Source organism: Apis cerana, linkage group LG2, assembly GCF_029169275.1.
Source record: "Apis cerana isolate GH-2021 linkage group LG2, AcerK_1.0, whole genome shotgun sequence".
In the NCBI taxonomy this organism is placed as follows: domain Eukaryota; kingdom Metazoa; phylum Arthropoda; class Insecta; order Hymenoptera; family Apidae; genus Apis; species Apis cerana.
This window is the reverse complement of record NC_083853.1, coordinates 9,586,804-9,607,098: the sequence shown is the minus strand read 5'-3', so window position 1 is coordinate 9,607,098 and position 20,295 is coordinate 9,586,804. Positions and strand designations below refer to the sequence as shown.

At 24.2% G+C, this 20,295-nt stretch overlaps 3 protein-coding genes across 5 annotated transcripts; 1 reads left to right on the top strand and 2 right to left on the bottom strand.

The window, feature by feature from the left end:
• The first annotated feature begins 65 nt into the window (after window positions 1–65).
• Window positions 66–2,817, top strand: LOC107996635 (uncharacterized protein PF3D7_1120000). Of its 2 annotated transcripts, none has more exons than XM_062071042.1 (6): window positions 66–204; window positions 277–514; window positions 1,011–1,169; window positions 1,241–1,639; window positions 1,714–1,904; window positions 2,182–2,817. In XM_062071042.1, the coding sequence occupies exons 2-6, from the start codon at window positions 476–478 to the stop codon at window positions 2,489–2,491; spliced, it is 1,098 nt and encodes a 365-aa protein (XP_061927026.1). In that variant the 5' UTR covers window positions 66–204; window positions 277–475; the 3' UTR covers window positions 2,492–2,817. The 2 variants fall into 2 exon arrangements, with proteins under 2 accessions (XP_061927026.1, XP_061927027.1); XM_062071043.1 differs by having other exon boundaries at window positions 669–1,169.
• A 78-nt stretch (window positions 2,818–2,895) lies between these two features.
• LOC107996865 (GTP cyclohydrolase 1) lies at window positions 2,896–13,171 on the bottom strand. Of its 2 annotated transcripts, XM_017055165.3 has the most exons (6): window positions 12,808–13,171; window positions 12,063–12,342; window positions 9,316–9,525; window positions 6,671–6,836; window positions 5,643–5,759; window positions 2,896–4,727 (listed from the first exon to the last, which is right to left on the bottom strand). In XM_017055165.3, exons 2-6 carry the CDS (start codon window positions 12,247–12,249, stop codon window positions 4,598–4,600), a joined length of 810 nt encoding a protein of 269 aa, XP_016910654.1. In that variant the 5' UTR covers window positions 12,250–12,342; window positions 12,808–13,171; the 3' UTR covers window positions 2,896–4,597. The 2 variants fall into 2 exon arrangements, with proteins under 2 accessions (XP_016910654.1, XP_016910655.1); XM_017055166.3 differs by lacking the exon at window positions 12,808–13,171 and having other exon boundaries at window positions 11,942–12,090.
• A 3,708-nt stretch (window positions 13,172–16,879) lies between these two features.
• On the bottom strand, window positions 16,880–20,022 carry LOC107996685 (saccharopine dehydrogenase-like oxidoreductase). The gene is made up of 8 exons (XM_017054852.3): window positions 19,863–20,022; window positions 19,150–19,329; window positions 18,876–19,051; window positions 18,452–18,768; window positions 18,231–18,377; window positions 18,069–18,159; window positions 17,712–17,974; window positions 16,880–17,630 (listed from the first exon to the last, which is right to left on the bottom strand). Exons 2-8 carry the CDS (start codon window positions 19,319–19,321, stop codon window positions 17,525–17,527), a joined length of 1,272 nt encoding a protein of 423 aa, XP_016910341.1. The 5' UTR covers window positions 19,322–19,329; window positions 19,863–20,022; the 3' UTR covers window positions 16,880–17,524.
• Between the last annotated feature and the right edge of the window lie 273 nt (window positions 20,023–20,295).

Sequence of the window (20,295 nt, the reverse complement as noted above, 5' to 3'; positions counted from 1 at the left end):
GATAGTAAAATATTTTTAGAATTGCAAAAACAAGTGAAAAATGAAGTAATAACATTTATACATCTTTTTATTTAGCTAAACCTATTAGAATTAAATTTCAAAATTTTCATGTAAAAATTAACTTTAATTATAATTATTTCATTATGTTACATATGAACTAAGTAAAAATGCCACGTCCACTCTTAAAAGATACAATTAAGAGCGGTAAGTTATATTAATTTTTTTGACAGTCTCACGCATAATTAACCATAATTAATGATAGAAAATTAATTTTAGAATATGTTATCGATGAAAATCATAAACCATCGAATAAAACAATTAAATTTAAAAAATCCGTAACTACAACAAGTCGTAAATTTAATTCAACTGTGAAAAATCGAGATCGTTTAGTAGGAGGAGCAGATGCTCCTGAGGAACAAAAAGACATATTGAAACTACCAGAAGAAACGGAAGAAAAAACTCGTACAGCTGGACCATGTTGTACTTGTTTGGCGCAAGTACCAGGAACAACCGGGTATAATTCTTTTCTAATGATATTTTATAGAAAGATTGATTTATATTGAAGAAATATTTAAAAAAAAAGAACAATTTTAATAAAAAATTAAAATTAAAAGTCTTTTTAAGATTAAAAAATCTCGTTTGTATAAGATATTGTTTTACAAATGCAGAGATAAGAAGGTGGATGAAATTATTGATTATGTACATCAAAATTTACAAGAAGCGGGTAAAGCATTGGCTACCTTAGGCGAAAATTTTGAGCACGATTCAAAGGTTGAGCCCTGTACGCAAGTAAAACCGTCATGAAATTGGGAAGACGAGGGTACAATAAATGAAATCGTTTTATAAAGTTGAATATATATAATTAAATAATGAATAAATGAATCTGTTCGAAACTCCCAATTTCGTAAAACGAATAATAATAATGTTTTCTTCAAAATAAATTTAATTTTATAAAAAATATAAATAAGCATAAAATAATAAATGAAAACTGAATTTATTTTTTATGAAAGTTGATGTTCGTCGATATACTTGGTCGAATACAACAATGGAGCGGTTTGGTTCAAAACAAATTGGATATTTGTAATAATGAAATCGAAACATTGCGTGAAGAATTAATAGCACGAGCTTGTGAAATCGAAAATCTAAAGAATTTATTGGGAGAATGCGAAGCAAGTTTCATTGATTAAAATTGTTAATTTTTAAGATATTCTTTTATAAAATTTTATATTATTTTTTATAGAAAGAACGTGAAGCCGCTCTAATTCAAGCGGCTAAAGCACAAGAAGAAGCAATTCAAATTGGCGAACGTTTTGAAAATCATAAAAAACTAGAAGAAGAAAAAAAAAAGATGATTCCAGAAATAACTCCAAAAGAAATAAAAGAACCAGAAATAAAAGAAGTAAAAGAACCAATAGAAATAAAAGAACCAAAAGAAGTAAAAGAAATAAAAGAACCAAAAGAAGTAAAAGAACCAAAAGAAGTAAAAGAACCAAAAGAAGTAAAAGAACCAAAAGAAATAAAAGAACCAAAAGAAATAAAAGAAAAAAATGAGTCTGAAAAAGAAAAAATAGAAATTATTTGCACGGATGCAGCTATTCAATCAATTTTGAAAGACAAAGAAAAAAGACGAGAAATTGAAGTAAATCAAAGATTTTTTTTTATTTTTTATTATAAATTCAAATAAATCATTAAAATAACAATTTGTTTAAATAGCTTGAAGGTGAAATAGCAAGACTCCGCAAAGAAAATGAACGTATTATAAAAGAACGTGCTGAATATGAGAATGCGATACAACGAGCATTACTTCGAGGTGTTTCATCTTTGAATGTCGAAGCATTGAAAGTTTTACGTTGTCCACCAATTCCATGTTGTACTCCTTGTGCACCTTGTCCTGCTTCTGCTATGTAAGGTTTTTAATTTCTTTTAATAAAACTATTAACTACAATAAAGAATTAGAAAGAAAAAAATCAATTTTAAAGATTAATTTAAAGAAATTAATAAAAAAAAGTTCAACAATAATATTCTGTATATTTTACTTATAATACTTGGAGTATATTATGCTTGAATATTTCTTTGAACATTTGTTATTATGATCCTTTCACTTCGAAATAAAAAAAAATAGTATTTATTGATCTATATCTAAACAAGGTCAATCCTGACTCATTAAAGTTTCACTTTCAGAGAATCGGTTGTACCATGTGCCAAGAAAGGCACTGCGTCAACTGGGATCGCTAAAAATTGCGGCACTAAACGTATCGGTAACGGAACTGCCATTCATGAAGAAAATTACACTGTGAAACGACCTTGCGCCAGTCCTTGTTGTTCTGCTGGAAAAAATCGGCAATCTGCAACGAACAATAGTACGATATTTCTTCTTCATCAGGGAGATACAGAAAATATTTGTGGATCAAATAATGTTTCAGTGCCAATTTGCGGTTCTCCAGTTATGAAAAAAATTGAAATACCTCCGTGTCCTAGATTTACTATATGATAAGATTTTTCTATCATTAAAATTAGCTATTTAATTTCGTTAATGTTATCCGCGAAGTTTTATGCATACATTGCAAATAAATGATTTATATTGTATTTATGTTTTCTAAATATGATGTGATGATAATATATAATATAAAAAGATAAATTCATTCAAACTATGCATTTATGAATTAAATTATTATGATAAAATTATATCGTATAGTGAGTATTTTGTTAATAAAAAGTTGCGAATTATTTAAATTGTATATTATGAATAAAGAATAATTGTATATTATGAATAGAAATGAAAAAAAGAAAAAAATATACATTAGAAAAAATTGTAAATACTTACTTATTTACTATTCTGTTTTTTAAAATTACAAAATATTTTTTCTTTTATAATGTGAAAGTAAAAAAACAATATTGAAAGTATAAATATAATTTTATATAATATTATCAGAAAAATATTATAAATATTAAACATTCATTCTCATAAATAATTAAGATATTTTTCACTTACGTAAAATAGATTTGAAGTACATAAAATTTGTATAATATTATATCGAACGTTATACATACATAATATTTCAAATATTATTCATAAATTATTTAATTTACACAATTCAATGAATAAAAATTTAATTAAATATAACTTAGATTTTAATAATTTTAAATTTATTAATTTTTAATTTGTTAAGTTATTAAGTTTTAAAATTAAATGATAAAATTTGCCACAACTAATAAGTTTATAAATGTATAATATTTATGAATATGTAATATTTTATTCTTTTAAGTACTAAATATCATTTTTAACATATTTTTTAACATAATTTTTAATAATTTCGATAGAAAAAATTAATTTTATTACTTAAAACAAACAAAATAAAATCATATATAAATATTATTATACAATGATATTAAAATATTTTAAAAGTATCTTAATAATAATCACACTGTTTTTTTTTTAATTTTTGAATGTTTTCTGATACACATTGAATAGCTGTAAAATATGTCAAAGTTATTTTTTTTCATAAAATATTTTATATATTCTTAAAAAAAATTATGAACATATATAATAATATATTAATTTTGTATTATAATATTTTAAATAATATTTGTTTGTAATTAAGTAATTATATTCGTATACAATAAAAAATTAAAAAATAGAAAAAAATTAACATTAAAACATTTTGTGTTGTAAAACGTATGGCTGTTAACGTTTTACAAGCTGGAAACGATAACGAAATCAAAAGATTTATCGTTTAATCGTCGTGAGAAATTACTTCTAAAATATAATAAGCTTATCTGTGTTTCTCGTTTGGTATGATGTAACGCGACGCGAACACTTTTCAGTCAGAATTGCATAGTATAGAATCTAAAATATGTATTGTCACGAATTACGAGGCCATTGGTTGAAAGTGTTCTGGCAATCGTTCAGTTCATACCGATCGAGAAATCTCGGTCTCGAAACTTTTTTTTTAAAATTTATTTTTATAAACGGCGCAGTTACTTTACCAAAGACACTTTAAATGCTGTTTAGTCATTTTCTGTATATATTAATAACATTATGAAAGTATTTGCAAAATATAACAATAATCAAAAACATAATTATAGCTGGTCCAGCAGCATAATAATATTATTAATATATGTATATTATTAGCAATGTTGGATATCTAACGAAAATATCACATACTTTCTCAAATATGTATATTTCGGGAAATGATTCATAAGTTTTTCTTTACATAGAAATACTAATTTATAAAACTTATGAAAAATTTCCCTATGTAATTACCGTATTGTCTTTGTGTCATTCAATCAGCAGTTTAAGAGTCTTGAAAAACGTCTTAGACATCATTGTTATGTCGGTATGACTATCCTAACTACATGAAAAAATAATTAAAATAAAAAAATATTATTTTAAAATGTTATGTGTACAAAATATTCCTTAAAAAAGTAAAAGGAATGTTACAAGAAAGCATGTCATCAAATCAATTTGTTTTTCGATGCTTTCTGTAGTGAGGTAGCAGTATGACAAAAATGTTAAAAGAAGAAAAGTATTGGGGGCCATTTTAAATACAGTGGTCCCTTGGCCATTAATAAAAAATCATACTTCGAAGAAAGAAATTTACTTATTGTGAACCAGATTAAGGAATTCCTCACGAGTCTTGGGATCATCCCGGAATACGCCAAGCATCGTTGATGTAACTGTCTTGCTATTTATTTTCTGCACTCCTCTCATCACCATACACATATGTCTGTAACATGATAATAGTATTTTTCTTTTAATCTCTCAGTGCTACTAAAGTTGAATTTCATTCTTAGAAGAAGAATTGATTCATTATTTGATATATATTTATATATCAAATAAAATTATGCTATGTTGAAAAGATCTAATAAGTAATCTAATAATGTAATTAAAAAATTATTATAATCAAGATATATTATGATAAATATGACATATATTTATTAATAAAACACAAATTATTTGTTGTAACGAATATATGTTGTAACGATATTTAATTTTAGAATTATGAAAAAAGTGAATGAAAAAATTATTAATCATTTATTTTGATTATTTTTTTTTATAAACTTTTTATTTAATTATATAGTAGCATTGTTTATAGTTTATATAAGTATAGTTATATAATTATATGTATATTAAATTATTATTTATATAAAACATTAATCTAGATGATTGTTAATAACTTTGAATCGTCATTTATTATAATGCAATATTTGTATCTTACAAAGAAATCTAGATTAATTTCATTCACATTTGGTGATTCATTCATATTATATATAATTATTATATAAAAATCATTAAATAAATGTAAATATTAAATATTTTTATATACGGTTTTTAAACCAAGAATAAATTGTTTTCTATTGAACGAAAATGCATTTTAATTCTTCACCAAGTGATAGCACTTTATTAGTACAAGGTTACATTCCTATGTGTGATTAATCCTTGCGAAAACTATTGCTCAAGATTCGAATGTATTAGAATGAAATAGGATACAAAAAGAGGAAGATATAAAAATATAATGCTATGTATATTAAATTGCTATGTACATTTTTGCAATATTTTCTTTACATTTATTAAAGCTAAACCAGTTATTATAAAATTATTCAATGAATTTTTATTTATTTTTAATGATAAAAATACGTACACTCCTTCGACGACTACAGCCACTCCTGCTGGTTGCACTGCTTTCGTTACCGCCACTGCGATTTGTTTGGTAAGACGTTCTTGCACTTGAAGACGTCTACTGAAGATCTCTACAATCCTATTGGATTTAAAATAAAAAAAAGAAAATAAAAATCAAACGATATAGAAAACTTTGATTGATTAATTTGAATATATAAAAATTTATTCATTGTTTACAAAGTTGATAATAAACATTAAGTTTATAATATTTTTTTTATAATTGAATAAGTAGCCTTTTTGTGCATTCGCCGATTGAGTGAGAAATGTATGAAAGTAGACGATATGCCAACACTTGTCATATTTTTTTTTCCGATTTAAATATTTTTTCAATCAAATGCGTAATTATTACCAATGCAATTCGTAATCTCTTTGAGTGAAATATATTATTGGAATTGGTTCATCATTAATTTATCTTAATGAATTTTTATTTTACTTTATGATTACATAAATAACCAAATTGATGATGAAACAATCTACATTCGATAATAATTTTAATTATCATATATATTGATGCAAGTTGCATCAATTCTTACTCAATTAATTCATAAAAATTTTCTCATTAATTACACATAATATAATAATTTTATCATTTTTTTGTTTGGTCATGTTGGTCACGTTTTTTGTTAATTTGGTTATAAACATTTAATCTTCAAAAAAATGCGTAAATAAATTTATACGATTCGAGATGTATTAGTTTTCGAAAATACAAAATAAAACAATGTAATTATAAACAATACAATGTAACAATGCAATAATAACAAATAATTAATGCAATTTATAAAATAATAATTTATAATAATAATAATAAGAGTTACTCGTTAATAAATAATTTTCAATTAATTTCAATAAATTATTTTAATTTAATTATTCAATTCAATAGAACAGGATTTATTAAAATATTATTTATTTATAATTATTATATTATGTCTTATATAATAATAATTTATTTATTTATTTATACAAATATTAATTCTCAAAGAAAATTTTTACCTGGCTAATTTACTGAGACCAAGGATCTTCTTACAAGGAAGATAACCGATCGACACCTTCCCATAGAAAGGTACTAAATGATGTTCACACATGGAGAACATCTCGATATCCTTCACCACAACCATCTCATCGTGATCTTCATCGAAAACCGCATCATTTATAATATCTGGAAAAGGAAAATAAAAAAAAAAATTCGCGTATAAATAAATACCACGTATAAATAAAGAAGCAAGAAATCGTAATATTATTTCAAAAAAATTTCTTATACATACAAGGAAGCTATGATTTATCAAGATCACGCGATTATTGCACAATTCAATTGCAATGCAAAAGCAATGAACTTTGAAACAAAAATGAGAAACGATTGTCGTTTAAATTGTTCTGCGAAGAAAGAACATCTTGCACGTGGGTTAAGGTCCTCACGATCCTAGCTGTGATTTACTCGATATTGACCTACTTACTACATCGTCTAGGCTAGTAGTGGTGTATAGGTATGAGTCGGTGGATAGTAGGTGTTGGTGGGTAGGTAATGGAGGGTGCTCTCCACGGTTTCCACGGCAACCTTAACAAGAAACACCTTCACAATGACCGACAATGATGAAACCAATTCGCATTCTGGTTAACCAAAATGTACTTTTTATGTTACGTATTTTCCTATACATAATACAATTTTTGCTATCGATCGTAACAATGATTCTTCGCATTTTTTTCTTTTTGCAAACAAACGATAAAAATATGAATTTCGAGAATTTTACGGGATTTTAAGGGAAGTTTGCTTTTATGTGCATGTCTATCTCTATATTAGACTAAACTTGAGTTTAATTTCCTCTCTTCTATACGTACTGCCTTTGAAGCTGACGTTAAAAGCGTATAGTTTAATTTTTCGATTCAATGATCTAATACGATCATCATTCGATTAGAATTCGACGGAATTTCTTTCTATTATCGACAAACTTAATATCTATATCATTAATATATATCTCCATTTATTTCTATTTGTGGAAATAAAAAAAATCAACGAAAAGAAAAATCACAAACATATAGTATAGGAAGTGAGATAAGGAAGTGATATCGATTTTGCATCCATCGAATAATGAAATATATATTTGTATATAATATTTTTATCTAGTATAAAGTAAGTATATTAGTTATCATAATAATTATGAATATTAACTCTAATAATAGGATTTTAATGTTCGCAGCTTTCACTCTATAATCTTGTTCAAAGTAATTTTCTTCATTGACTTTGAAATTTTCATTAAAGAAAATGTATATTATATGTACATAAATGTATATGCATATAATATTCACGTACAGTTGCAACGGAAATTCGGTCAAGCTTATCGATGAGAAAGACAAAGAGAAATTGTCAGAGAGAAACGGTTCCGTAAAGGTAGTAACAAAAGGGGTGTGGGTTGAGCTTTTGTAGGAAAGTGGTCGGGACTCGTTTCAGATTCACTGGGGCGAGCAAAACTACCGTTAACGGAGCTTATCTTGAGAGCCAATTCCACTTTAGAAGAAAGAAGGGTTAAATCGAAGTAAATTAAAGTCTTTCCACCACCTGTAGCTATTGTTCCAACCATATTAAAATCGTATAGAATCGTACTAGTATTTATTGCTAGTTATTTAATTTCAATAATTCAATCGTTAAACCATAGTTATATCATAACTTGCAACATTTAAATTAAGTGAGTTATTGTCAGAATAAATCTCTTATTTTAATTTCTATTTTGTATTTTACGTAATATAGTAAATGATAGATACATTAATTATTTATCATTCAAAAATATATATGTATATAAAAATATGAATAAAAATTAAATATTTAAGATTAGAATTAAATGATCCAAGTTAAATTTAATCTAATGTAAATATAATTATCGCAATTACATTTGACCCAATTATACTACCAGTTGAGAATATAAATAAAAGAAAAGAAAATAGCAAATATTTATTAAATAAGTTCCTGGAATGATAAATTATTTAACAAATAAAATTATAAAATATTTATAACTTATAAACTACATATTTTTAAATAATGTATCTAAAAAAAAGATGATATAATGTAAAATCGCTAATAATGACATTGATTCTATTTTATTTAACTATTCGTTTCGTAAAATCATAATTACGGGAGAATAGTAACAGTCTACTTGGCATAAGATAAATGGAAGGAAAAGGTGAAAGGTATTCTTTTCGAATTCACTGTGCGTCCCTGAGACCCATTTATATTATGAGCTTTACGCTCTCTTTTTTCGAATCATAGATACTTAAGTCTTCCTCTCTTTTCCCTTGTGACGGATCTCGAGCAACTTGAAGGAGAGAAAGAAAGAAATGGATGGGTACTTTTCTCGAGTGGGTATATTCATGGTTTTATTTGTTCCATTGACTTTATAATCTAAGAAAATCCTGATCAAATCGTTCGTACTATTTTTAATTGAATAAAACATTTAATTTTCTTTGATTGAAAGAATTCTTTACTCTAATTCATATATGTATGAGAACATCGTTATTTAATATTTTTTCATTTCAATTGAATAATACTTAATTTAATTTATTTGTTTATAATTTTTTTATTTTATTATTTTTTATATATGAATAACAAAGAAGAAAGAAAAAGAATATTATTGGAAAAATAGACTTACCATCGATACATTGATCGTAACCCTTCGTGAAAAACAGCATAGCTTTCGCGGCACGTTCCGGAGTTTTCAAAAGACCTGGTCGATTCGGGTCCTCGCCAAGCGAGCTCAAAAGTAACTTGTAACTTCGTGACATTTCCGGAAGAAGCGCTTCGCGCGTGGGTGGCCTATGATCTAGCTCCAAATCGTGGTGAAACGTGCATTTTTCGTGACCTAGAAAAAGACAAATTAAAAATTTTCTAATAATTTTATCGATTTTTGAATATTTGCTATATTCGCTGACAAAAGATTTATATTTATCTTAAAAGTATGAAAAATATTGAATGGAAATAACATTATTGCTCAAACGTTGTTCCTGATGTTTATGCAATCTGCTTCGATTTTTCAATTGAAATTAAAACAAAAAATATGTACAAACATCGTTATTATCACCGGCAATGACCGCAATGACCCTATAAAAAGATTTATAATGCGAGTTTACGACACTTTGCGTGTGGTAAAAAAAAATCAATGTGTATTTTCTTTATCTATGGCAAAAAGTTTTAAAATTTTATTTTTACAATTAATTTTTTATGCTAGCTATTTATGTACAAACACTTATAACTATGTTATAGATATATATATATATATACATATTTTTTTGATAACTTTTTTGATTTTTCTTAAGAAAAAATATATGTATATACAAAGAATTTAAAATTTCGATAAAGAAAATGAAATCATAAGTTACCACGAACTTTTATTAAAACTGGATATCTAACAATGAAGTTTTAATTGGCAACTAAAGCGAATCAGGGAAAAACTTAACAATGAAACGTAATTCGAAATAAATTTTAAATTAATTATAAATTTTTTTGAACCAGTTCCTTTTTTTCTTCTCTTTTTTTTCTTTCCTTTGCTTATTTCAAGGAATACGAACGATCACGTATTCATAAGCGCCTATCGTTTCCATTCACGATTAACATAATGCTTTAATTAACAGTCACTGATATCGATCGATCGATCGTTTGGCGAAATCTCCTGTAGCGATTCGAACGATGTATACATGTAATATGTATTCCAAAGTGATGTGATTCGATGATGAAGTTTGCCGTTAATGGTCGGCTACGTATGCACGCGTTGCCGAACTTGTTGCATAACGATTAACGACAGCGATGAGAAGGCGAGATTTCTATCGATAGAAATAATTTATCACTTGTATAACACTCCATTTGCGAGCAATCTAGAACGTATTAAAGCGAAACTACTCTCGGCACTTCTCTCTTGTATAGATTTATTCTCCGAGGATAGAATCTAACGCTGGAACTGACGTATTCACGATGGAAAACTAAGTTAAACCGTCCTCTTCCTAATGAACAGTATCGTATAATTCAATCGAGCAACGACACCGCTCTGATAGCATGAATAAATAGAGGTTTTCCACGGTCAATATGCACACATTGTTCAACATTGCTGAAAAGAATTAATCATATTGAACTGTGTGGATTGTTTCAAATTTGTTCGTTATCGTAAAAATTAAATTCTTTTACTATTTCGCTAAATGTTGAAATGAATAGATGAATAGATGTATTTTTGAATTCGTTAAATGCGTTAATGAATAGATATTTTAAGAATCCGATAAAATTTTTTGCAATAATGAAATTTATCTTGACAAAATAAATAAATAACGAAATAATAATAATAATAAAATAATAATAATGGAAAAATTTTCGATATCGTTTCATCGATGAATCAATGAATAATTTCGACGAATATAATATGAGTATCGACAAACACGAATGAGATTTTTCGAAAAATGAAAGGTATTCTCTATTCCTTCAGAAAGTCAGAGGATCATACATTCATAAGGTCACAGCTACGCGTTACATACAATCATAACTGTACTCCAACAGTTCCCAAGGTCTTTTATCATTTTTAAGATCTGCAGGTTACGATTGACCTGGAAACGAGAAGTATGATGTGAGTATTCTCCAAATGTTTTTCACGATTTTATGAATGATAGCAATAGAATAAAATAAAATGTTGTCAATTATATGAATTTTATTAAACGAACAAAGAGCGATAAATAAAAAGGATGAGAGACTTAATAAAGAACTTTTAATCAGTAATAATTCATAATCCGTAACATAAATAATACATGACATTTATCTCTATTTTTTTTTTTTTTTTTTTACGAAAACTGCAACAGGCTGCAGATTGAAACAACGTTTACGTGCCACTTGTTACATTCATGCAATCGATTAAATGCAGAACTAACGGTAAAAATTGCTTTGAAAAAATTAAAAATTTTTTCTTGAATGTAGATAAAATACATCGAAAATTTAATAACGATTAACTTATAATAGAGAATTTATAGTAAATTGTAGATAATAACTTGAGTTGCTATTGGAATGAATTTAGATATGAATAAATCGAAGTTTTGAAATAGGGAATGATTAGTTCTATGCCACTGTTATGATATCCATCATAATTATCAATTGCGAAATAAATTGGAGAATAATTTTAATAACAAAAGAATAAAATATTCTTTAATTGCTCCATTATGAATCTATTCCACGAAATAGGAATTCAATAATAGGTTTTAATAATGCAATAATAATAGTTGCTAATAACAATTTATATTACCTACCTATTTCTAACAATCCATTAGATTTATCCGTCATTAAAAGTCTTGAAAATTACTTTGTGGTCTAGAAAATATTACGTAGGCAAAATGCCCAATGATTAAGACAATTTCTCGGAAACGATACCTGGCGTTGTGGAAGTTCGCGGAGTTCTGGGAGTTCCCGGTACATCCAAGTTACTTTCCTCGACATTCTCTGACCAGGAAACGGTCCTCAATGGTCCCGGTTTTTTTATCATCATTGTGTGTTTGTCTTCGTCATCATATATATTTAGATCCTTAATTTTAGTACATTGACTGGAAATTCCGTTCATGATTGGGGCCTTTTAACCTTGTTTGCCACTTAAACTAGCAAACGATTCCTTTTAAATCCGAGAGATGATCGGTCGATGAGGAACACAGATGGTCTATCAAAATTGATTCATTTTGAACGAATGGTATAATAAATTGGAAAATAATATTAATAAAAGAGAGAGAATCAATGTGGTCGAAATTAAATATGCCGAATTTAGAATTATAATATTATAGAATTATTTTATTAATATCACTGGAATGTTTACTTATATTGAAATAAATAAAAAATAGTGAATTTCTATGATATTTCGATATCGAAATGATAATTGTATTTTATGAAAAAATTGTTTCATTAAATATGTAATACAGATGATAATGAATAATTTCCTCATCAATAAATTTGTCAATAAAAAAAATATATCCTTTAACAAGAGAATTTTTTTTTAAAAAAGAACCATATTACAAATAACGCGCGATTTTCAATTTGATCTCAATAACTCTATCACGTGATTCACGAACAATACGCGTGTGTATAGCAAGTTTTAGCGTTCAATCTCAATCAAACCAATGAAACTTACTCGCAGGCAGATTCAATCGGTAGGTTCACGTGCACCTCGGAACTTTTAGGAATATCAATGCAGTAAAGATGGAATGTCGTTGAAAAATTTCTATTTTCAGTTATTAATCTTATTTTGTCCTTTTGCTTTCCAAAGACTAAATGTTTATATTCGCAACAGCAATAAAACTATTTTTTAGATAAAAAAAAAACAAGAAAAAATAAAGAGACGACAGATATTTATTCGAGACACGATAGAAGAGAAACTAAATAAAAAGGATAGTAGTCAACGAGTCCAAAAGGAAAGAAACGAGCACGAAGTCGCTCGATCAAGTGACGCAGTGTGACTGAACCGACAGAACCGTAGAGAGTGCGATTGTCCCCTATGTATGTATGGTTCTTCCCTCTCTATCTCTCTTTCTCTCCTTCTTTCGCTCTAATCATAATGCATCTGCATTCCTTTTTCTTTTTCAATGATTTTTTTCTTCTTGTTTTTTTAAATTCTGTCTTTTTTATTTAGATATATTATGTTGTGATATCACATTTGATTTCTTCAAAAAGTAAATTTATGCAATTAACAAGTTAAAATTCGCATTACGTTCAATATATATGAAGAAAATATAAGAGTCACAATCAGTATCAGTAATCTAATGTTGATACTAATTGTATATAAGAATGAAATTATTAATAATAATATAAAAATGAGAATATCTCCAAATGAATAAGATCCTCCCGCTCTAGCATATAAGAAGGAAATAGTGAACTTTATCTGGAGTTCACATTGCAAATTGTAGTCTCAAGTGACGAGTAGCGCCTCGATTGGCGGAAATTATCAAAATATTTGTAGTGTGCGAGGTCCACACAGCAGATAATTATATTAATTTTTTATATAAAAATATATATATATATACATAAAAAATATTGAAAGATTTAAATATTATGATATTTTATGATGATAATTTACAATAAAATAAAAAACAATGATTTGAAATACAATTTTTTTATTTTATAATAATTATCAATTGTTAAAAAAAATTTTAAATATATAAAAAATTAAAGCTAAAAATTTTTTTATTTATCAAGTAGCATTTGCATATCATAAACAATTAGAAAAAATAATTAAAAAAATTAGAAATAAATAATATGATATTCAGATTGCTTATAGGGAAAAATTTGTCTTAATGTAGGAAAGCATAGAAAATTCATTCTCTATGAGTTTTTAGAATGCGAGTCAGAATCTACGTCATCATGATTTCTAAGAGACCGGTTTCCCACACTTATTACCTTTTCCTTCTATTTGCAGGATTTCTTAAGATTGTGCATAGACGTTTCCTAGTACCGTCTTATGCGTATGTTAAAATCTCAATTTCATAAGAATATTCAAAATTTCAATTTTTATAAATTATATTTTTTTATTTAAATAAGTTAAAAAGATATAAGATATGAAGAAATTATCATTAATTTTTTTTCTAAAATATTGTAAAAATATCGAATTATTGTAAAGACACGTGTGCTACATACATTATACATATGCATATTTTTTAAAATAATCTTGAAAATAATCCTAATATGATTTCAGTATTCTCATATTATTATTAGTAATCATTAAAAATATCAAAAGCCATAACAGTGATATTAGCTTCTCTGTTTCAATAATTAAATTTTATTATTGATGAGGTTATCATGATATTCAGGCTACACTATTAAACTATACTGATTAAAGTTAATATAGCTATGGATATTGTACTTTGTGATAATACATCAAAGTCATTTATATAATAATTTACTAATTATCCAAATTATTTATTATTAAATTGTATTTTTTTTATTATTTTACTCAAATATAAAATATACTTAAAATGTTAAAATATCTAAATATAAATTTATATCTTATATCTTATACACAACCTATGAAAAAGAATAATACATTTGTTCACATTATTTTTTGTAACATAGTATATCTCGAGCTGCATAAAAGCGCGCAAAACTATGATTCTCGCCCGTATTCATAGTTGCACTACTGAAACTTGTCTGAGTTCAACTGACCTTCACTACTTGCAATCAATATAAAACTATTATTGTAATCTTGTGAGATACATATATGGTTTTTGATCACATTAAATCATTTTGTATCATCTCAATGATATAAAATTTAATATAAAATAATATAAAATTCAACTAAAAAATATTCTCGATGATTCATTGTACAGATTTTATTGATGTTAGTCTAATGATTTAACAAATGCTAAATTGTTTTATATTAATAATTATGTTGAAAAGAAAAAAACTAAAGGAAAGATGACGTGTAAAAAATTAAATCGTATCGGTAAAGAATTCGAGGTCATACTCATGTAAAAAAATAGTAAGAAATTAATGCTAAAGCATTGTAGGATGAATGACATAAAAATGAATTTATTCAATTATTTGAAACATGTAATTATAAAAACAAAAAATCTTTGGCAAAAAAAGATTATCAATATATCATAATATTTTTAATTGTAATAATAAGAATTAACTATTAATAATAAAATTTTCTCTTTTAATAATTATTATTATATAAAAAATTCTTTTTATAAAATATAATTTTTCAAATTTAATATTTGAGGTAATAATAGAAATAAATAATGAATATTAATACATACATATTTCATAGCATCGTAAAATATAACTAGAAATTCTATATTCAACTTTCCTGTTCTATCCTAATATCGCATGCTTTATCCTAATACAGATATTTGATATTATTATTTTACTATTTGACACTATAGACATTTAATATCATTTCTAATATTATTTTGTTGTTATTTAATATGATTGACATACATAAATCTACTGTAATATGACATCGGGCCGTTTGAAAAGAAATGCAATAGATACAAGAAGATACAATTCCATATTATTACATATATAAAAAAAATAATTTATTATTTTATAAATTTTTTATAATCATTATTTAGTTTGTATTTTATTTATTAGATTATTTTTGATTTCATATTTTATTATTAAATTATTTAATAAAAGAATAAAATTTTAAAAATTAATGAACTCTTTAAAAATCAATAAATTATAAATAAAGAATTTTGTGAATCGGATAAAAATATAAAAATTATGGCATTAAGAAGAAACTTATTTTTTTTTGCTGTATAATCCATTTTATTTTTAAAATGATCTTTGATATTTTCCGCCATGAAAGTTTGAAAAAGAAAACGATAGTTATGATTATAGTGTATATCGTTCACTAACGACATTCTTTTAAACAACAGATTTATATATCTATTGAAAATCTATGAAAAACTTTGTCAAGCTAAATCTACTTCCATTTTCTGCCAATTTAACATTTCTAATAGCAAGAAATATGCTTACTTATTTATAATATTATTTCAAAACTTATAATGAGCAAATGAAGTTATAATGAAAATATTTTAATTAAAATATAAAAATGAATAGTTAATCTTTTTTAAAATTAAATATAAAATGAATAAATAATATTATTAATAAATAAAATAAAGAAAATAATATAATAAAATAATTAAAAACTATTATTTTGTATATCAATATAATAATAATTTTATTATTATATAATATATAAAGATAAAAAATTTAATTTAGTTTTTTTAATGTAAATCAAAATATATTTATTTCTTTGAATTTTATGAAAAATCAAAACTATAAAAACTATTAAAAATAATGTTATAAAAAATTAAATCTTGAATAATGTCATAAAAAAAATAAATATTTAATAATTTAATTATAGAATTATATTGAATATAATTCTATCAATTGTATTGAAATGTTATTTCTATTTAAAAACAAAATGATTCATATGATGTAATTATTATAGATAATAATTAACTGTAACATAATTTTGAACATAATTTTATTTTATTTTATTTTATGACTTAATAATTTGATAGTATTGATAAATTTGAAATATAAATATAAATTTATATTTATATATGTTATTACATATTATTTATGTTTTTAATAAAAAGCAAGTTTATTGAAAATAACATTTCCATTAACTCATTTATAATTATACAAATTTATATATATATATTAATAAAATACACATATGTATATTATATTCTCAATGATTAATATAAATACATATTTTATTTAATGTAATTGTATAATTATACATTTTTGAAAATGTAAACGGATTAAATATTTTACATAATTTGTATTATTAAGAATATATTTATTATTAAGAATAATAAGCAATAATATTATATATTAAATTATAATATTTATAAAAAAATTATATATAAATTAGTTTTAATAGCTATTAAAAAAAAATGCATTTTTAGATATATAGATATATTCTGTGTTTTTTTAAAACCTGTAAACCCTTTCTGTTAGTTTCTAGTAGCACAAATATGCGTCTTTTTCGCATACATATATTATTTATATATTTCAAGCATATATAAGAGGAATTCGAAGTAATTTCTTTGTAAATTCAAGCTTATTATTTTTATCATTTAATTTTTAAAATTATTTTAAAAAAATTTCAATTATTTGAAAAGTGTTTTAAATATAGTTATAAAAATAAAAACATTCTTATAAAAAATATTCTTATAAAAAAATTTCTTGAATATATTAATTAATTGTAAAAATAGAAATATTAATATCAAATTTAAATATAATTATGAAACAAAAATAAAAATATAATATTTCGATTTACTATATTTTTGTTTTTATCATATTAGAACGAAGTTATACCTGTAAATGCATCAAATATTTTATTTTTCAATAGAAGAAATAACCTCGAATTTTATGTCCTTTTTAATTAATTCTTCAATTAATGATGTTTTACCAAAAGCAGCACCAGGGGATAAAACTCCTCCACTAAAATTTTAAATAATACAATTAAAATTTTATGAAGAAAAAAATATTATATATATGTTCAAATTAAATATAAAAACGTACTTTACAGGTATTTTATCTGATTCTTTGAGAATTGTTATAGCAGAAAGCAATAAAAATGTGCATGTAGCACCATATCCAGGATTAGTTCCACTGACTTTGGTAATTAATACCTTGTTTGGTGGATCTTTATGCTTATCAGTAGGTTCAACTAATTTTTCAGTCCATCCTTCTGCCTTAAATGTAATGGAGAACTTAATTTTATCAAGTTCTTCTGGTTTAGCCATTTCATAGCCTATATATCCACCAGAGAAAAATGTAGGATACTAAACAAAATTTACAAAAATTTATAAAATTGTATTTTTTAAAATACCAAAATAATATATCAAATATTTTATGTTAAAAAAAGATATAATATACCTTCAATAATAAATTACGACCAAATTCGTATTTAGATAACATTAAAAATATGAAACCAAAAATAGTAGTTGCTAATACTGCAAAAAGAGAACTGGAAAAAAAAATTATTTAATACAGAATTTTAAATGTAATTTATATCATTCATTTTAATAAGTTGATTACTTAAGTGTAAAATAAGTTTGAACTTGTGCTGGTCGTTGTTTATATTTTTCATATAAAAATCGTTGAGTACGCAGAGCTACAGAACGATCAGATCCTGGAAATATCATAGACCATCCTTCTGATAGAGAAGATTTATGAATGAAACCCCTAAAATGATTAATAGTATTAAAAATTATATTAAATATTAAATAAATATAATAATTAAATGAAATGTAATAAACCTTGTTTTAAGCCTTGGCCATAATTCAGGTAATTTTTCAGGATAAAGTTTAGTGCGCAATTCGCGTAATTCATGAGAATTGGCTATACCATAAATAACTGATTCATATGTTCCATAATTTAAGGTAGCACCATTGATTTTTGAAGTTGACCATAAATTTAAATAAGTTACAATAGAATTGACTTCACCATCAAATTTTTGTTGTGTAAAAATTATACCAAGATCACATGGTATACTATCAAATCCACATGCACTTACAATATAGATACCAGCTTCTTCTGCAGCTTTATTATATTTTAATTGAATATATTCTATATACTACAATAAAAATATAGAAAAATAAAAATATATAAATGAATAACAAAATTAAATTAATTTTAATTGAACATTAACATCAATAAGTTTGAAATAATTCAATAAATTACCTGGGGTTCTCCACTGACATCAATTTGATGAGTATGTGTAGCAATACATGCTTTAATAATAGGTTCCCCATAAAATCTATATGGACCACAACAATTAATAAGAACTTTTGCTTGTGATGTCATTTTTTTCAATGATTCTTCATCCTTTAAATCAGCAATAAATATAGGCACATCATCTGGAAAAAATTAATCATGTAATTTTTAAATATATAATTTTAATAATTATGATGAAAATTAAATATTAAAATTATAATTAATTAGAATCTAATCTTACCAATATTAGAAGCAAATTCTTTAACAACTGCTTCTAAAGCTTGTTTTCTGCGTCCAGACACTCCAAATTTCATTTGTTTTTCTACAGCTAATTGTACTGCTATTTTTACAGCATATTTTCCTGTAAATCCAGTAGCTCCAAATATTACAAAATCTAATCGTTGATCTGTCATGATTATATCTATAAAATAATAAAAAATATATAATTATCTTTTTTATTGTAAGTAATTTTTTAAAGTTGTAAATTTTAAATATTTAATTTTATAAAAATAAAATATAAAAATAAGATTTTATATTAAGATTATTATGTATATAAATATAAAATTTAAAAATAATGCAATATTTATGTAAATTTATTATAATAAATTCTATATAATGCATTCTATATAAATTCTATATAATAAATTCTAATAATGCACTAAATATTGATATATAAATCAAATATTAAATATTTTATATGTAAAATTAAAAAAATTATAATAATTCTAAAAAATTTATTATTATTTTTTAAATAAATAAAATAAAAATAAATAATAAAATATTAATTAAAAAGATATACTTTTTATAATATGTTTTATAATGTATTTCGAATATTGTTATAGCTTAAATGTCATTTCGCCGGTAACCGACAGTTTGACATAATTATAATTTTCAAGAAGTTTCTATATTTTTATGCAATTAATAATTTTTAAATTTTGTTCATAGAATACATACCTTTTGAAAAATTATGAACAAGATGTTTATATGTTTGTCCTTTTGCTAAATTTAATAAAATCGCACTCTTTCTTAATTGCGTCTTTCTATCGTATGTTAATACATGGAATCGAATTGCGTTTATGTAGAATCAAAAGGGAGGGGATTTTATTACGTAATATATTTTCTATAAATATTTTTATATTTTTTATACATAAAATACAAATTTTAACTATAAAAAATATTTTCTACAATTAGAAATATATTTTATTATAAGAATATTTACTTTATATATATATATATATACATGGATCATATTATGTATTAAGTATTATGCAAAACTAGAAGGAAGACTCAAAAACAATATGAATATGATTGGTTATATTCTAATATATTTTCTAATACAATATTAATCTCTTTTATATCTTGTCTAATAAAAATAAATATACATATT